The sequence below is a fragment of the Epinephelus moara genome, chromosome 21, assembly GCF_006386435.1.
Source record: "Epinephelus moara isolate mb chromosome 21, YSFRI_EMoa_1.0, whole genome shotgun sequence".
Lineage (NCBI taxonomy): Eukaryota > Metazoa > Chordata > Actinopteri > Perciformes > Serranidae > Epinephelus > Epinephelus moara.
Genome location: NC_065526.1, coordinates 7,694,158 through 7,713,382, shown reverse-complemented (window position 1 = coordinate 7,713,382; position 19,225 = coordinate 7,694,158). Strand labels below are relative to the sequence as shown.

The 19,225-nt window shown below is 40.6% G+C and overlaps 1 protein-coding gene across 2 annotated transcripts in view; it reads right to left on the bottom strand.

Moving 5' to 3' along the window:
* The window catches only part of LOC126383163 (oxysterol-binding protein-related protein 1-like), a 35,555-nt gene extending 18,871 nt beyond the window's left edge, over positions 1–16,684 (bottom strand). The window contains exons 1-15 of one of the 2 annotated variants that reach the window (XM_050033623.1): positions 16,579–16,684; positions 16,156–16,320; positions 15,982–16,067; positions 13,640–13,714; positions 13,331–13,442; positions 13,123–13,208; positions 11,771–11,915; positions 11,521–11,588; positions 10,650–10,694; positions 10,290–10,363; positions 8,735–8,798; positions 8,479–8,580; positions 8,235–8,351; positions 8,065–8,143; positions 6,833–6,939 (exon numbers count right to left, since the gene is read on the bottom strand). In XM_050033623.1, coding sequence (XP_049889580.1) covers positions 6,833–6,939; positions 8,065–8,143; positions 8,235–8,351; positions 8,479–8,580; positions 8,735–8,798; positions 10,290–10,363; positions 10,650–10,694; positions 11,521–11,588; positions 11,771–11,915; positions 13,123–13,208; positions 13,331–13,442; positions 13,640–13,714; positions 15,982–16,067; positions 16,156–16,279 — 1,284 coding nt within the window. In that variant the 5' untranslated portion in view covers positions 16,280–16,320; positions 16,579–16,684. Of the gene's footprint in view, positions 1–6,043; positions 6,250–6,832; positions 6,940–8,064; positions 8,144–8,234; positions 8,352–8,478; positions 8,581–8,734; positions 8,799–10,289; positions 10,364–10,649; positions 10,695–11,520; positions 11,589–11,770; positions 11,916–13,122; positions 13,209–13,330; positions 13,443–13,639; positions 13,715–15,981; positions 16,068–16,155; positions 16,321–16,578 lie in introns of those variants that run through there. The other variant, XM_050033624.1, reaches the window with a different exon arrangement.
* Positions 16,685–19,225: the final 2,541 nt, after the last annotated feature.

Below are 19,225 nucleotides of genomic sequence, written 5' to 3'. Positions count from 1 at the left end.
CCCTTCATAAGTAAAGAACAGTCCCTTCATAAGTAAAGAACAGTCCCTAAAGTGCGGTGAGGTTTGTGGGCCGTTACCTGCCACACAGAGAGAAATGTGAACAGCTCGTTTCTCCTCTGACACATCACATACCTGTGTGCTGCCACAGTTCGGCTGTTCAAGTACTTTTGGGCAGTCATGACGCCAAGAAGAGGACATTATTGGACCTGGAGTCGGACTTCAGAGCTGTCGCCGGTAAGCTGTTCTTGCGCCGCGCAGCACTATGAGCCTCCGCCGTATTTGACAGGAATAGATTCCCATCTGTGTCTGTGACCCCCGTTCAACCCACAACCGGCAGGATTTGCCTTTAGTTTCTGCTGCTGGTTGAAATCTGTACTGGCACAGCGTGCTGAATGATTTATTTTGTGCGCACAAAACTATTTTTAGTCGCAAATGCGAGTAAAATTTTGTGCGCACAAAACTATTTTTAGTCGCAAATGCGAGTAAAATGCTGGCACGTAGAGCTCAGTGGAAAACAAATCACTGTAGCATATATAAACAAATCGAACCAACAAGTAAAAAGAAATTAATAATAACTTTCACTGCTTAAAGATACTCAATAGCTCAGTTCATACCTGAAATGTCACTGGATACAAACCACTGCAGCGGCATATCGAGAGCCAGGTGGCCATCGCGCGCCGTTATTGGATGTCGCATGGACACTCACGCTCTTGCGATTGGACTTTGATCTTATCCCACAGTAGTGGTACCTGAGGTACGTAGTACTACAGTACTCCAACATTATGGTATCATATGTACTCTCATGTTTTAGTACCTCGGTCAGTGCAACACTACTATGTAGCAATCATCATATCATTCCGGCAGACAACGTGAGAGCACAGACGCAGCTCGTGGATCAGAAATTTCAGCAGGTGGATCAGAAATTTCAGATCCGTGAATTACGTTGATATCGGAACCCGATACCGATACTGGATCGGATCGGCCCCATCCCTATACTCAGACCAGCCCGTCTGACACCAACAACCATGCCACATTCAAAGTCACTTAAATCACCTTTCTTTCTCATTCTGATGCTCAGTTTGAACTTCAGCAGGTCGTCTTGATCATGTCTACATGCCTAAATGCATTGAGTTGCTGCCACGTGATTGGCCATTTGTCTTAATAAGCAGTTGAACAGGTGTACCTAATAAAGTGGTGGTGAGTGTATGAATACAACGTATGTAGATAATGACCCTGACTTACTGTCAGCAGCTCCAACATTATTCCAGGAACATAAACTGCTTCCGACTCTCGTGTGGTGGAGACCAGCCACACATGATGGATGAGGCAGTGAGAGCCCTGAGTGACACATTCACCACTTTGCTGATTGTTTTTGTTCTGATCAGCAAACTTCAAGGCTGCTGATACGGCCTTTGGTAATGAATATCGATCCATTCCAATCCACGCATAATCGATCGGAGCACCCTAATACCAGCTACGGGTTTATTATGTAAATACATTACCGAAATACATAATGTAAACCTGATTTCTCTTGTGCCCAAGACTTTGACTCGATGAAACTGACTCATGTGCAACAAAATTCAGATCCTACCTCTGCAACAGAGAGCGAAAAAAAAAACCTCTGGTGGGAACATTTCACGCTACATTAAGTTTATCAGAACTGAAGCATTCATGACCTTGCTAAAGCACATATCATCACATTTACAACAAAAAACAATGTAACCAAATACCCACAATCACACTGAAGTTATCCACGTGCACTTTATATAGACCTGTATCCATGTGTGCTTGAAGATACACCTGGACTTGACTGTGACAGACGCTAAGAAGCAGCCTGGCACCCACAGTCAAAGACAAACTAACACCTTCACTCTTAATGTGTCATCGCACTTACTGTACTGTATGTTCAGCCCCGACACGTTCTGTATGGAAACCGTGGAAACCACTGACAGTCATTACGTCTGTCTCGGTCAGATTGATCTTTATAAGGGGACTTTTTTTTTCTCATGCATATTACCATGGTAATGAAACAAACAGCTTCACTATTTAATGAATTTTACTGACTGTTTAAAAACACAGTAGTCTTCAGCTCTTTTTTAAATGACTGTACTATGTATAATTGAAATACACCATTATACAGTACAGTAATGTATATAAAATATAGTTTACTGTAGTTCAAATTGTGATTTGGCTATAGCCATGACTGTTCTTCATTTGAGTGTCAATTAATCAACTCCAGTGAAATACAATCCTGTCAGCTCCTTCAGCTTGTGCATTGCAATTTGGCCCTTTTTGCCTCCTGTTAAATTGTAGGCTGCTGCTTTATAGTCGTCCATGTTTCCAGATGGTTCTGGTAATCCATGGTTTCTGCTGTGAAATGCTTTCACTGTAGTTTTGGGCACAGTTTCTTCGTTTGTTTTACACATAACTCCACCACAGACTGTGAGTTCATTGATGTTATCTGTGACGTCCTGAAATGTGCTCTAGACTCTTATTAACACCATCGCTCACGTCACTGGGGATATGCGTCGCCCAGTTTGTTTCCATATCTTGACCTTAGCAAGATGGCTGCATGCCATGGTCGCTCATGTGGAACACAGTATCTGTATGTTTACACAAGTTAAACCTGAGGAACACCAAGTTCCACTGCAGCATCTCATTGGCTCGTTTTTGGCAGTTTAACGAGACTACGTTTCTCACTGAGAACATTCTCCATGTGCACTCAGCACACGATTAGTCGCCTAATCAATGACTAATCAACTATTAAAATAATCGGTGACTATTTTAGTAGTCAACTAATTGGTTTGAGTCTTTTTCATAGAAAAGTACTATAAAAGTACCCCAAAATACTCTTATTGCAGCTTCTTACGTTCAAATATTAGCAGCTTTACACACTCTCCCATGACGGTGAACTAAAACCCTTTGGCATGAGTACGAAACAAGACATTAGATGACATCATTTTGGGGTTTGGGAGAGACAGACAGACATTTTTCAACATTTTAACACATTTTTCGATAAAATGATTAGTCAACTAATCGAAGAAATAATCGACAGATTAGTCGACAATGAAAATAATCGTTAGTTGCAGCCCTACTCAGCACCAGCCTCAGGTAGCCAGCTGGAAGTAGACAGGTTACCATGAGGCAATTATCATGGGAGTAAAGTTTAAAAAAAATCAGAATTACCCTAGTTTTAAATTGATTTTCCATATTTTGTCAGGTATGAAAAGACCCAAAATGAACACTGCAAACAGACTACTTACTATAAGCACATTCTCTAAGCAGCACTTGTAAAGGAATGATTCTGTCCCAAGCTTTTTAGCCATAGAAGCAGTTGATCACTGTAACCGTGATCACTAGTAGTTTCCACTGTATAGTATTGATGTAAATCAGTGATGTTCAATTCTTATTTAAAAGAACTCAGAGATCTCTATGGTTTTCCCTCCAACTTTAAGATCTGTCCTTCCACACAAATACAGAAGCAAGTTTGAGGAAATTAATTGGCTAAGGGAACCACTAATCTATTGAAATGCAGCATTATCCTGCTGTTGTACAATGTTTTTGCAGATCTACCATTTTGCCAAAATGAATACGCTTCCTATCAGCAACAGTAAAAACACACCGTGACACTGGATAATAGGACCCATTTCAAATATCAAATGTGTGCCAAAAAGGACGTCATTGAGAGACCCTGATTAATTCAAGCCTCTTTTTAAATGTGCGGTCTAAAGTAAAAGAGCTCGCTCTTTAGGAGCCTGTTATTACCTGTCCCAGGCACTTGGCTTGAGAGCCCATCCAGGAACGATACACTTTGTTGTGTAACTATCCCAGCCAGCTCTTTCACTCTCACAGCATCCTCTCGCCTGAGCACAAACAGCGCTATTTTAAGCCCTGCTGAGGCTGTGTGCAGTAGCTGTTGCTGGAGCCTGGGAGGGAAGCTTCTCCTTGGCCAACACCCCAAAGGGTAGAGCATTTACTTTGTTCTGAAATTTGCTTTCTCTGCTGAGGGGGAGGCAAATCTCAGGGGCACATTCATTATAGCTCCATACAGTACTGTACTATGCAATAACTGTAACTAACTGTATTTGCATATCTTACTGCACGTGACTACATGATGGCTGGGAGCTAAGCAACGGAAAAATGATTTTATTTGAGTATGACATGTGAGCAATTACACATAAATACTTCCAGGTACCTCTCTAGATAAGATAAGACTGAATATACACTTCCCCCTCTATTCAGATCTCGTATGACCAGAAAGAGAAGTCAGCGCAGGGACCGACACCAACATTAGTCTCTCCTGTGTGAGAGTCAGTGGGTCAGTTACCCATGTGGCAATGGTTGAAGAAAAGTCAAACTGTTCTTTGTGCTCTCTCCAATCCCCGAGGGTTTGAAGGACAATCTGCTTTCTTTCAAACTGTAGACAAAAAGTAATGACTACAGAGAAAAAAGGAAGCTTTGCTGCCACTCTCCTGCCTTCAGAGCAATCCAAACTGACAGACACGCTTATCTGCGTGTCACCACTATGTGGTTTCACGCTGTAAGCCTCCATTTGTTTTCTTGACAGGTGTGGAAGTCTGCCGCCTGAGAAACACCAAGAAAGGTCGGGCTTATAAATCTGTGTCAGGTGTCTGAGAGTTAGCAGCACAAATCTTTAAATGCCACTTTAAATGCCGTGTCGTCCCCGACCAGTTAAACTCTGCCCTGCATGTACTGTATAAATGTGACACTCACTGGCATAGTTTATTTCTGCAGCTGCTGCTGAAATGGGTCAGACCACATTTACTCCGCTGAAGGGTAACACTGCAATTGCTATAAATCATGCTTCTCCATTTCACATCTGCCCTGACATCAAAGCACGACGACACAGCACATGACAGCTGTGTGTGATGCACTGTAAACAACGAATGTGTAACTGGCAGCGACAGAGGCATCTGTGGCAAGACAATGGGAATGTGGGATTAGAGTTAATACTGCCTAATACAGCCAATCTCAGCAGTGTAGAAAATATAATCCAGTTAGAGCATGTAGTAGAACCAGCTTAGCATGAGACCAGTGGATGTGACATGCTTGTTAAGGCATTTCCTTCTTATTTTATTATCTGCTTGTCAGAAATTAATTTAGTGTCCATTGTTGTGACACTTGCAATGCTTCCTGGGTGATGAGGCTGCATTAAATGTTCTTAGCCTCCCTGTGATAACAGCGCCAGGTTATTCCTTGTGACAGGACGGCAGCTGTTGCCAATTGATATGAAGATGGAACTGCACACATCACCGTGTAAACATGCTGCATTTGGGCATTGTTGTGCAGTTTTATATCCAGCTGACTTTCAAAGCAGCATCTTACTGTATCTGATGGGGAATGAAATCAGCTAGTTTCACCTTATTATACAAAACCACACACATGGAGACACAGGAGTGAGTAATCTCCATATAATTATAATCTCAATTCCTGCTTTGACAATGGTTTTACATTTTGACAGAGTGCCAATTTCAAATTAATTGATAATAAGGGAGGAAAAAAAGGCAAGACTAATTTATGATCCCTCAGCTCTTAATTCAGGTGCTACATCACAGAGAAACACAAAAGCACAGCTGCTTTTAAATGGTTAATGTCTATCTTAAAAGAGTAACTTTAAATAATAAGTACTCAGTGTAATTTAATCTACCCCTCTTCATGCTTTTACTTTGACAGAATTCATTACAGTACCAGATGATGTCAGTAAAAAGATGTAATGAGCAGTGAAAGGCTCAGTGCCATGTCAAACATGCTCAATTTCACACTCTGAATCAAGATGATTAAATCCATAAGAATGATTTCAGCATATTAATGAATAGCTTTCCACTGTGCCGACGCTTCAGACCAACCATCAAACAAATAACACTCTAAAAACATCAGACTGAATCCAATCTATGCCAAACTTCAAACACTTTACGATACAGTTAGTCATCAGGGACCAGCCCACTGCAAACACAGCCGGCCGTATAGCCGGCAATAAAAAATGCTGAGATGCGAGAAGATACAAGAAGTGTTTGGTTTGTACCTGTGTAGATAGTGGATGAGAGTGCCGTCACTGTCTCCTCTTTCTCCTGTGCTCAGATGCTCTGGCATGTGGAAGTGTGCCTGCGAGCGTGTGTTTTCACTGTGCGAGGGTGAATGCATGCATTTCCAGCTGAGCCTGTGAATATGCACGCGCTTCAGTTCCTTCGCTCAATGCACAGCCTCTCCCTAGAGCGGGAGTGTGTGGATCCAAGTCTAAGGGTGTCTGTGTGTCGGTGTGTGTCTACACTGATCTGCGCGCTGAATGCAGACCTAAGCATAAAAGCGGATCTTGCCTGTGTCCTTCCTACAGACGTGCCAGTGATTACCACACTGTTCTACTGCTCCCCCCACCCCCAAGGGCACGGCACAGCCACTGGGACAGGTGGACAGGGACACACACAAACTTCAAACCTGATTGGTATGAGGGAGCTAACGTAAAGGGGAGGGGCTTGAGGATTTTGTAATCATTCAATATAACTTATTCAGCCAATAGGAGCCCAGCACGTGGGGGAGAGTATGGGAAACAACGAGATGAAGATTCATACAGATGCTAGTCTAAAAAGAAAACTAGATTCCAAAACAAAAACATCACAACACTTTCACATTCATAAACATTACAATAATATAGTAATTATTAGAAAAACCTTTGCAAAGTTATTATAGTTCAGCTGCATTAAAGTACGTGTGAAGACTGGTATCACGGTGGATAATATAGCGACTGTACTGTGTGGTGTTTGTTAGTGTACATGCTGACACAGGCTCGATTAAGATGATGAAGATGTTTCCCTACCTCCTCCTGTTTTGACAGCAGTTCGAGGCACAGTTGGAGAGCAGAGCAGGTTTCAACGGAGAGCTCACTGGTCTCTTTAGCTTTCAGTAAGAGAGGGGCAGCCAATGCTTTTAGAAAAATACAGAAATCATATTTTCAGTGCACATGTACAAATTGGGCTTCAACCACCAGTTTTTTTTTTAATATTGATTAATCTGATGGCTATTTTTATGATTCAGTAAGTACGTTTACAAGAACTCATAGCAAGGTTTTGTCTGATCAACAATCCACACCCCAGAAATTTGCACACTGAAGTACAGAAGGAAACCGAAAATTCTCACATTTGACAAAACAGAAATTACGCAACTTTTCCGAGCTAAATGAACAATTACAGAGTTAGGGGTTAGGCCACTGATGTCCATTATGAGCCTGTTTACACCTGATATTAACATGTGTTTTGGTGATCTGAACACAAATGGAGAACTGAGACACATCGCCGCACACACCTGTGTCCATCATGCCTCTCCAGCTGACCACTGCTCAGATTTCACTTCTGCTTACATCACTCACACCAGGAGGACAAAGGGCTCCATGCAGTTATTACGTCCTCACTAGCATGCTCGTTAACAGTTGTGTCTGCACAGCTGGTGATATCGTCGTCAGCAGTTAAAAATGACTCTTTCCATGGGGCAAAACGACAGGTGGTCACGCAACGCTTCATCCAGCATGTCATAAAAGGGGCAAGTTATAGAGCATTGGTGCGTTGTCACAGAAATAACCATGTCGTCCTTGTACTAATGATGTGGTCCTTGTCGGGGATGCATCAAGATGCACTGGCATTTACACGACAAAAGATACGTGGTCAAATCCCAGACCACCTCAGCAGGTGGTTCAAGTGTTGAGCTCACAACTTGTATTTAGCACTATCCACTTGTGATTAAATCACCCAAGACACATGCTAATACCACATGTAAATAGGCTATTAATGTCCAAACAATGCCTACATGTGACCTCTCAATATTAGAGTTATTGTGCAACCACTCGAGGGATCCCGACCCCCAGGTCGAGTACCACAGGGTTAGGATGAGGTTTATCTTTATACTTTGCAATTAATTTTCTGCCCATTGGCTAAACAACATATTTACAATTAATGAATATACCAGTGCTGATTTTTTAATCACTAGTGTAAAAGGTTAAAAGAAATGGGCATTGGATTAACCACATCAATACGTGACCAATTCCAGCACCCTTACCACAGTTCTCCTCATTCTTCACCATTGATAGAAATATTGACACTTCACCCTCCAGTTTCTGCTGGGAAGCGCTGGCTGCCTACAAGAGCACAGGACAAGAGAAATACATTGGAATCCTCCTCCCTAAACAGCACTACACCTTTCTAAAAAAGGTCTGAATTTAATCTTACCTGAAGTGCTTGTGACAGATTCCTCACTGCTTCATCACCTTCACCACTGATAATCTCTTCTTGGGTGCAGTGACGAGTACTATAGGACGAGTGTGCCTCAAAAGCATCCAACCATCTCTAAATAAACAAATACCAGAAACATTTACTACGTTGTCCACCCTCGCAGATATATTTAAGACAATCAGCTTGTTCGGGGAGGGGGTGGGGGGGACAGCAACAGCATATAAGGTGAATCTCATCTCACTTTTCTTGTTGCCACTGAATCTGTCTTTGAAGGGACCTTAAAATTATGAACAGTGTCATCAAAGCACCTGAGCATGAAGAAGCAATGATCCCACGGTTTGACCTAGAATGACAAAATGAAATTACTTACAGTCATGCATGCTGCACTAGATGTCAAACATCGCCATGTCATAAGTACAAGGTAATCACAACTGAAACTTCTAAGCACTGAGCATCCTTGGACAGTAATTTATGACCCTCTAACCTCGACCACCTACCATGCAGTAGGCTTGTGTCAGAGACTTACAGCCCTGTTTTCTGACACCAGCCTGCGCATCAGACCTAGAAATATAAACAGATTAGAGATAAGACAAATGCATTTTGAGAACTTTCTGACATGCGTCCACAGTCAACGGAGAATCAAAAAAGGTGGACATTCTTCTTAAATCTAAGTAAGCAGGGTCCTCATTTAGTAACAGCAAAACTATGTCAACACATCTGTTAACAAACCCTTACACAACCCGGGCAGTATAATTCAACTGTCGTTTATCCAGTTGTGTGCTCAGTACTTCCCACACATGAATTATTGGTAAGAAGTTACAGTATAAAACACTGCTGCATATGCGTAGCACTTCCTGAGCACACAGGTGCAGTTGAGCTCTAGTTCAAATGCGCACATATACCCAGGTGTGCTTCTCCTCTCTTTGTGAGACTGTGAGAAGTGTATTAAATCAGGGCAGCACAGTGGTGCCTTCAGTGCTGAGTTTGCATGTCAGTGTGGGTTTTCTCCAGGTACTCCAGCTTCCTCCCTCTGTCCAAAGACATGCAGGTTGATTGGTGACTCTAAATTGCCTGTAGGTGTGAATGGGAGTGTAAATCTGTCTCTGTGTACCTCACCTGTCAGCCAGTGTCAGCTGGGATAGGCTCCAGCAAACCCGCGACCCCTAACAGGATAAGCGGTTATAGAAAATGAAAGAATGAATGTTTTATATCATAACGTTTCACCAAAAATGCATGTGTTTTGTTAAGCACTGAGCCTATGACTGGATAAATGAGACTTGGATCATACTCTACAGGTTGTGTGAAAGTTTGCAAACAAATGTTTTGATATAGTTTTGCTGTTGTTAAATGAGGACCCTGACTGCATAAAGAATGTTCACCTTTTATGGATTCTCCATTTACAACAAAAGCGTGTGAGAGTTTTCTTCACGAATTCAAGGTAACATGCAGTGAGTATTTGATTTACAAACAGTCATTTGGTGGGTGATGTATTCCATTAAAGTTCAATTATAAAACATGAACAACTCTCTTTCAAATCCAGTGTGAGTGCTAAAATTCAAATGTATGATGTCACCAAGTATAAAGTCTGAAACTGCACTATAGACATTTAGTAGGGAAAGATGTTATAGATGACACTACAAGCACCCAGGGGAATATTCTGTGTATATGGGTACAATTTCTGCCTCAGGACTGAGAACACTACAATAAAATAAAGCTTTTTTGGGTATAAAAAAGACAGCAAACATTCTGTAGGTCCATGAAATCAGGCTCACATTCATTGTCTATAGAGCAGCTCTAGACTATACTAGATGACATCACAAGTTTGAGACTTATCTGGTTTCTGGTTTTGAGAGAGAGAAGCTCATGTTCACAAATATTGATAGAAATTTCCAAGGCCGTGGAAATGATATATTGCAATTCTTAATTTAGGAGGTGTTCCCTTTTAAATGTGGCTTTTTTACACTGCATAAGTACAGACAATACGATATTCTATACATGTACATAGTATATTTTTCAGCTTAAGAAAACTGCATACATAAAAAGTTATCTTACTGTCTGGGGTACCAGGAGAGAGTCCCATCCTCAATAACCACCCAGTGGGATCGCCATCCAAGAAAGCGTGAACTCTGTCAAAGACACATGAAGTCAACAAATATATAAATCATATAAATGTATCATATGTAGAGTGTTCATTTTTTATTTAAATCTATTACTAATGTTTTTTATGATATTAAAAATAAACTAATGAATTCACAGATAACACTGTAAGCTGATTTTTTTTGTATATTATAATGACTATATTGTGTGGAGTTACAGGACAAAAGTGAAGTCTATACTATCAAGCATGTCTCAACAAAAAAAAAACAGCCTGACATCAAGAGTAGAAAAGGTTACACTTCAGCATCTGGGTACCTTCCAAAGAGGGCCTTCAATCTTCTGCACCCCACTGTTCACATCCTTTGTGAGAAAAACATAACAACTCTCAGACCTGTGCACAGATGGAGCCTGACTGACAGCGTTGAGTTTTTGGTGAGACCAGAAACACTCAACTCAGTTTTTCTTGTATTACAGTGAAAGTTTCTGAGGTTAATAATATATCTTTTAATTTACTTAATAGCCTCGTCTTTTTTACTTCCACCGTGACTATGCAATGCTCTGCACTGAAGCTGTGCCAGGCTTATCGGACATCCAAGCAAGAGCAAGGACTGCTGACTTGCAAGGTTTTTTCTACACAGTCGCCAGACCTTATATAGAGATGTGTGAAAAGAGAAAATGCAAAAAGATAGTTGTGCGCAGCCATATTTTGGCCAGGTGCAGGGTAGCACTTTTTCCTAGGTGCAAGCATCCAGTCTGTAATTAAGGCGCTAGACACACCAATTATTAATGTTAGGTACAAAAAATGAGTTATTGGCTCACAGAGAGCCAAAAATGAGAAAGTTTAATCTTCTAGGGAACATGAATAAACTTGGTAAACTTCACGAAAATGTGCTCATTAGATTTTTTCTTGGCAAGATTCTTGCCCAGTGGTGGTGATAGCAGAGAGGCCAGAGGATCACCATAATAATTAGGAATCATCCTTTGCGGACCATAACTCAAATACTGAATTTAATAGCAATGTGGTGTAGAGTTATTGGCTCAAGCTGGACATAGACTGAATGAATGAGACTGACACATAGCACATGCACTCATTTTTTACATCACATACAAAGAGATGGAAAATGTGCAACGGTACCTTAATTCATGTGCCAGTGCCTGCCTTTTATTATTAAAGCGCTTACTGTACCTTGTCTTGATAGGCAGCTAGAATCAGTCTCAGCTCATCGCTGCGGACCAGGTCTAACGCTGTCTGGTCTGCAACACAATCAGCCATACAATAAACATCATGTAATACCCAGAAACAAAACTAGCAGAACATACTCTAGTATTTACAAAAATGTGTATTCACAAATTGTGACTCTCACTGTAAATGTTACTGTGCTAATAATACATTAGTGAGAATGATAAGATGTGATGTTCAAAGTTTAGTGATATACCGTTGTTGTTTTTAGCACTGGGGTTGGCTCCAGACTTGAGCAGCTTTATAATGCACTGCTTCTGCCCCCTGTAGGCCGCACAGTGTAAGGGCGTATTCCCCACAGAGTCCCTGCAGTGAATATCTGGCGCCTCTTTTCTACTGAGCTGAAGGAAAGAAAACCGTTAGAGAACTGAAAACAACTTAACAAAGCAAAAGACCCTCACATTTACCTCTTACACATCTAATGGCAACAGGAGCTCATCTATATCTAAATATCTAAAGTATCCACCTTTAGCCAGTATCACAACACACAGGAAAAATAGGACATTTTAACTTTGACTCGGTTTCCTGGTAAATCTGCTTTGGTTTGCTAAAACAGCGCAGGTTGTTAGGAAAATTGGCACATATTATGTTGTCTGTGGCTGTCTATGAATCAGAATTGTTGCTTCCTGTCTAGACAGAGATATCAGACACTTCTCAAATTAGACCTCTGAAACTAGAATCTGGACAAAAGTTTGTGCATTTTACCAATTCCAGAGGCAGCATAAGATGTGACAGACTCATTGTGTGAAATATTCTTAAAAGGGATACTGTGCCCATTTTCAATGAGCTCTGTATCATAGCAATTTGGACAGTATGTGTAAATGAACTGCGGTAAACTTTTCTTCCATCTTGTTAGTGCCAAGATTTCTCTGCTCCAATCTGCCAGATGAAACTGGGGCTGTTGCTCGAGCTGCAAATTGCATTTCTGCATTTATGTTATGCTAGACACCATGGACACAAAAAGTATAGAAGCAGATAAGAGAGAAAGACGTCCCTCTCTCTCAAACTCAGACCAAACTTACAGACAAGATTGGTCTGTAAAGCAAAGCAAAGCTGATCAAATATAAGCTAATATTCTGTTATCTTATTGCCCATTTCATGCCTAAAATGTCCTCAGAAACATATTTTAGTGGACTGTTTAGCTGTAATACGAGAAATTGTGAACAAGAAGTGGGTGCAATTCCATTTCCTGTATTGTAGAAGACTGAAGAAATGGAGATCAAACTGCAAAACTAAGCAGTGCTGATATGATACCATATTGTTTCCAGAGTCAAAACGGCCACGCTTGCTCTACGTCAAGTGTTTATTGGGCCAGTATGGCACAGTGCATTGTCGTAGTAGCAAAAGCGAATACCACAGCCCCTTCCTTCTGACTTCTTGGGTCATGTAGCACCAACTTCAAAAGTATTTGCATCTCTCTGCTGCATTGACAGCCCAGTTTTGTGAAAAGACCATCCTTCCAGCAGTGAAATACTTCTTTAAATAAAGAAAGATGCTGTCAAAGTGTAATATATTCTGCAAAATTCTTAGAAAAGGTCAGATGCTAACCAGTTTAGACAGAGTGGAGATGTCCCCCTCTCTGGCTGCCTCTAGAAGCTTCTCCTCCCTCCGCCTCGTCTCTCTTCTCTCTGCAGCTGCACAAATCAAACACTATTTGAGAACAAGGGCATCTGATCTGCAGTAATGAGAAGCCATCAGCGATTTTAAAAAAGAAAGAAAGAGACAAAGGAAAAAAAAAACTCCCATCATTTCATACCCTCCAGCATCGTAATGATTTCATCATCCTCTGTGACATCTTTAGGGATTTGGGCTGTTCCATTGATTATGTTGGAACAGGCATCATACCGCAGCAGCAACAGAACTATCTCCTTAATAAGCAAAGAAAAGATTAAAATCTGACCATCATTTGCCAACACTTAAAAGCGTCAATGGGAAAATGGAATATATCTGGCAGACTTCAGCTGACATTAGTGTGGAGGACAAAGGGGTTTATCTTAAGTTACAACACAGAACGCACCTCGCCTTATAGTTAATGGGCAGGCAGGAATTCTGTTTGGTCTTTTACCTTTCTTCCAGTATAGGCTGCTTTGTGTAGAGGTGTATCGCCCATGTTATTCTGCAGATTTGCATCAGCACCTGCCTGCAAACATGTTACAGTAAGTGGCTGTCACTGGCTGCAAATATGTGCTGGACATAATATCATTTATTTATCATTTATGTAACCAGGAAGTCCCATTGAGATTGTAAATCTCTTTTACAAGAGGGACCTGGCCGAGGTAGCAGCCAATCGAAACACATTTAAAATGCAACAAACACAACATATAATACAAAAAACAACTATTCAAACACAGTGGCCTCTCAAGAAAAACAAGGACATGTCTCTGTCACCACATTCATTCACATTTATGATGTCCTTAAATTCATCAATGGATGTAAGTGCTTCTAACTTTAAAGATTGTTCCATGTCCAAGGTGCGCAGTAGGAGAATGCGTTTTCCCCACATCTGTTACAACCCAGGGTTCATTGTTAATCTACCACTTAAGAGTGTAGCTGGTGACTACTCGAGCTGACACTCAGATGGGTGCAGACACAGGAAGACATTTACATGAAGAGGACGGGTTGGATGATGACACCTTCCTGAGTATGCCTCGACTTCTTAATCATTTTCCCTGATCAAAAAACATTTATTAAAATGCTGATTTCTTTCTTTTAATTTACTCATCTGCTGTATGTTGAATGCACAAGTTATGAAGTGTCTCCAGGACATCCGAGCAGCATAAAAGCTTTAAGTGATGATAGAGAGGATACAGATATTATGATCTTGAATGTTGGAAAAAAAAAAGACAGAGGTAGGCCAGAAGTTTGCCTAATAGTGCTTTACAGATAAAAATATACCAGTCTGTATCTGTTGTTCACTATGCTCAATGTGGTCGTATGTGCATATACGTATTGATCTAACTTGTGTTTTTTTCCTCATCTTATTGCTGTATGTATATTTATCTATTCCTTCCTTCTCTTGTTCCATCACAGGTCATCCTAAGCCAGCCAGGGGTGGGGAGGGGAGGGAAGGGTTAGATAATAGGTCAGTTTTCTTTCTGGAGTTTCAACAACTGCAAAATTTATGAAACATATGGACACATATGGATGACATGCAGCTTTGTATATTTGATTAATAATTAAAATTTTGCAAAGAAACTAAATAAAAATTTGATCACAAAAAAAAAAAGATAAAAATATACCAGTGCTGCTGTCTACGAGTGGTCAATGACGCCCAACCCACCAAATCATAAAGAATGTAGTGATGAGTAAATGACTTTGCATTTGTACTAAAACGTAGAGATGCCTGGTATACTGAATCAAAGCTACGTAAAATGGAGGAGGCTGCGTGCATATACAGTGGGTGTTTCTCAAAGACAAATAAGGATCCTTAAATGGCTGAATATTAAGGATGCTCTAAAGAGGATGTCCTTTAAATTCTACCGAGGACAGGAGGTGTTTCTCAAAGTCAAGTCCTCAAGTACTCAAAGTCCTCAAACAGCTGAGTTTGAAGGACGCTACATCATCGACCCGCCAAAGGACTGTTCCAATGTCAAGGATCTTTCCGAGTTTCACAAAAGGACTAAGTCCTTCTTTCAGAGAAATTTGAAGGATGCATGTGTGGATCCTCCGTGTGTATAAAATCCCCACAATGCTTTGCACAGTACACGAGTTGTACACGAGTGAGGGCGCGGCCTCTTCAATGAAACCTGCGCCGGCGGAGCTCGGCAGGATTTAAAAACATATGTTATTTATTTGGATTAATATCTCCACGACTTTTTATCATACAAGCGTGAAAAAAATATTGACAGAAACCTCAAAATTTACACTTTCCAATGCGTCCACTGCCACATAATGAGATTTTTTAAATAACGTGATTAAGATAAAACATAAGTTTTTAAATTAATCATTTACAGGAGTGATATTAATGCCACAAAACTTTCATTTAGCCTACCTAGAATTTTATAAGTCTAATCCAGAAATACAGAAATACATTCCCCCTTAAAGTCACATGAATCATTGAACATGTGTTCAAATTGTACAACATTAGAGAGTGCAAAAATGATCACAGCACCCTGCAGCCCCCTCAGTCCGCTGAGTGTTTGTGACGCACACCTGGGGACACTCAGCCTGTTCCAATGCGTGTTCACTAGGATGGACTCTTGCCGTGCCTGTGTAGGATCCTTTCTTGGGAGGACTCATCCTACCAAGGAAGGATCCTTGACTTTGGGAAACACCAAACATGTCACCGTAATCAATCTTTTTTTCTTTGCACTGAAAGTAAAACAAGACAATCTGCACTTTAAGCTTCCTAACTACAGCAGCAATATGTACATTAAAGCTATACATAGTAATATAAACATCTCTCACCTTGAGTAACTCCTCCACTGCATCCCTGTGTCCGAAGTAACAGGCCAGGTGGAGGGGTGTCCATCCTGAGCTGGCTTTAGACCTGGCTACAGTCACAGAGAGGGACATGAGCACTTTCCTAACACACCTGAAGTCATGCTAACAGGCAGATAATGGCGTCTTCTCTTCACTTACACCTGCAGTTGATGTTCAGAGAGCTGCTGTGGTCGAGTCTTGACTGGAGGAGTCTTTGAATATTAGTACAACTGCCCTCTCTGGCATAGAGGAGAAGCTTTTCCTCAGGTGTGTCTGCCTCCATTTGCACTTGACTTCCTTTGACCCTGCAATAAAAGTAAATCTCTGTCCAAGATACGGACGGATAGGGAGTTAGCTTAAATCTTTAGAACAAATTTAACTTCATGTTTAGCTTGTTTATTTAACTTGGCTGGCCTTTTGTCTGTCTTCTAGCTTGAGAGTGAAGGGAAAACTACTTTAAAACCAACAGCAACACATTCCCAAAGCATTTGGCACGACTTCACCTGGACACCAACCAGCTAACTAATTAACTTAGCATGTTAGCTAAGGTTAGCTACAATTACATAACAACTTCAGACTTACAGGTGAAGCTTTTCAAGTCTTAATTCACCCAACTTTCGCAGACTGTAGTTGCTTCACAGGCAGAGTGAAGGTACACAACATTTCACAGCCGAAATTTGATCATGTCAATCAGCTGACAGCTGTTGGCAGCCATCACGTGACCAGGCAGCCAGACTGGGGGTGCGTTCAGGGACACAGCTAAGGGCCTTGTCCACCCCAGAAATAGCCCTGTGCCCCTCCAACCCCTGCTCAAACAACAAACAAATAATATACACAACAACAAACAAATAATACAAGCTGTAAAATATATGTTCTCACCAATGATACACCATCATGCTATGGTATATTTTTGGGTTATTTTTATTACTTAAGTTACTGTGTTATTTATTAATGGGTACATTATTTATATTTAAGTAGCAATAAATTCAGCATTATTGAGTTACTGGTAAATTATTATTTCATTTTCATTTATAGCATTTTGTATTTTGTCTCATTTGTATTTTCATGTGCGGTGTTTAAGTTGAGTCATTGTGTTCCTTTGGTTATGAGCTTATTGGTTCCTACCTGCCCTTTTTTGTGGGGACAGGTATGAGTGATTTTTATTTTACTTTATTTAACCTTTATTTAACCAGGAAGATCCCATTGAGATTAACAACTTCTTTTTCAAGGGAGACCTGGCCAAGATAGGCAGCAGCAAGTACAAAACACAGTTACAAATTACACAGATAAAACACAAACAAATAAAAGAAAAAAGTAACAAACAAAAAAAAAAGTGATACACAAGAGAGAGTGAGTTTACAATAATAATAATAATAATACATCACACATATAGCACTTTTCACAAGTCCTCAAAGACTTTATATAGTGTCAGATAAATAAACACAATACATTCTTTATTGAAGACAATAAAATAAAACACTAAAATTGATTAGAGTCAACTGGGGAAATAAAAATGGAGTGGCAAGTCTGAAGAGGTGGGTTTTGGGGGCCATTTTGAATGCTGTCAATGTGGGGGCATCACAGACAGAGATGGGCAGCAACTGAAAACACCCTGTCACCCCAGGTTCAGTGCTTGGTCCTAAGTATTTGAAGAAGTTTGGCATCAGCAGAGCTGAGACAATGGGAGGGTTGACGGAGTGGTGATGGAGGAGGTCAGAGAGATATGGAGGAGCTAGATTGTTAAGGGCCTTGTAGGTGATGAGTTGAATCTTGAAGTATATCCTGTATTTAACAAGGAGCCAGTGGAGGTCGTGGAGGACCGGGGTGATGACGTCACGTGAGTCGGTTCTGGTAAGGTGGGCAGCTGACTTCTGTACGTACTGAAGTTTATTGCAGACGGTGTTTGTGGTGCCGTAGAGGACGCTGTCGCAGTATTTAAGTCTGGATGTTACACAGCAACATTATAGAGTGCCCCAGGATTGAGTCCTAAAACCAAGGAAACTATAAGAAAGGAAAAGTCATGGTGACAGTGACAGCATAAAAGAAGCCAGACTTTGGGGGTCAATTGGGCAAATCACACTTTAACCCATCATAACTTTGTTGTTTAATCTTTACCTAAAAAAATCCATCCATCAGATTAAAAAACACGCATTAGGTAATGATAGTAAAAAACTTTTCTACAGCCTAAATTACATGTGAGCAAAACATTTACATGCAACAGATGAATTAATTAAAATGTTTAATACCATCAACCCAACGTTAACATTCGTCTGTCATGTTTCGGCATACATGATGTCAACTCAGTACTCGTGTATAAACATTTTGGCCGACTTTCTGAGTATTTGTTCCAACTTTAGGGAACATTTAAGCAAAATTTCCCTGTCAGGAACTAATTTTTCCAATTATTCCGAAACCACCTGAATGCAGATGCGCAGCCTATCATGTCAATGCAGCATTCCTAGTTTGATCCCAGCAGGAGCTTTGTTGCACTTTGTTTCCCTAGACCCCCTGTCTATCCTCCCAAAATGCCAAAAAAACAACCAAACAGTAAAACATCACCAACAACTAAGGCTGTAATTAAATCCCACATTTATCACATTACCAGAAACACATACTGTTTTTACAAGTTAATAATGGTTAATGTTACCCAAACTGTTTGTAGCAGACATTTTTTTCACTGCCAGTAAATTGGTTTCCCCAGTGAGTTAAACTGTGGCTCATCCCGTTAAATAATTTAACTGCTTGTGTTGCTTGTGCCATACAGAAGGCCTACTAAATCAATCAGAAATGTTGGTGCATACACAACACATAACCAGACAAATGGCAAGCATAATTTGACAACATACAGATCAGAGTGCAGTTGAAAATAGTTCAAGATGGCCGCCCTAAAAATTCGTAAAAATGTGCATAAATATGTGATAAATCTGGGTCAAGCTAGCTCAAGTATTAATGAGTCTGATACAAGTAAAGCTTGACATGGCCCACTTGGTCATGAGTGGAAGTGTATCTGCCGCGAGATCAAGTGACTGTATTGGTTGTGTAGTAGACGCGACTCAATGAGCGCGTTTACATGCACACTAATAAACCGATCATTATCTGATTTCTGGAGTTACCTGATTATTCAAGTGGTCATGTAAACAGCATAATCTGATAGGCTTTATCAGATAAAAGCCATTATCTGATTATGAGAAATCAGATAAACACACCTAGCTTTTTCCCCAGTAATCAG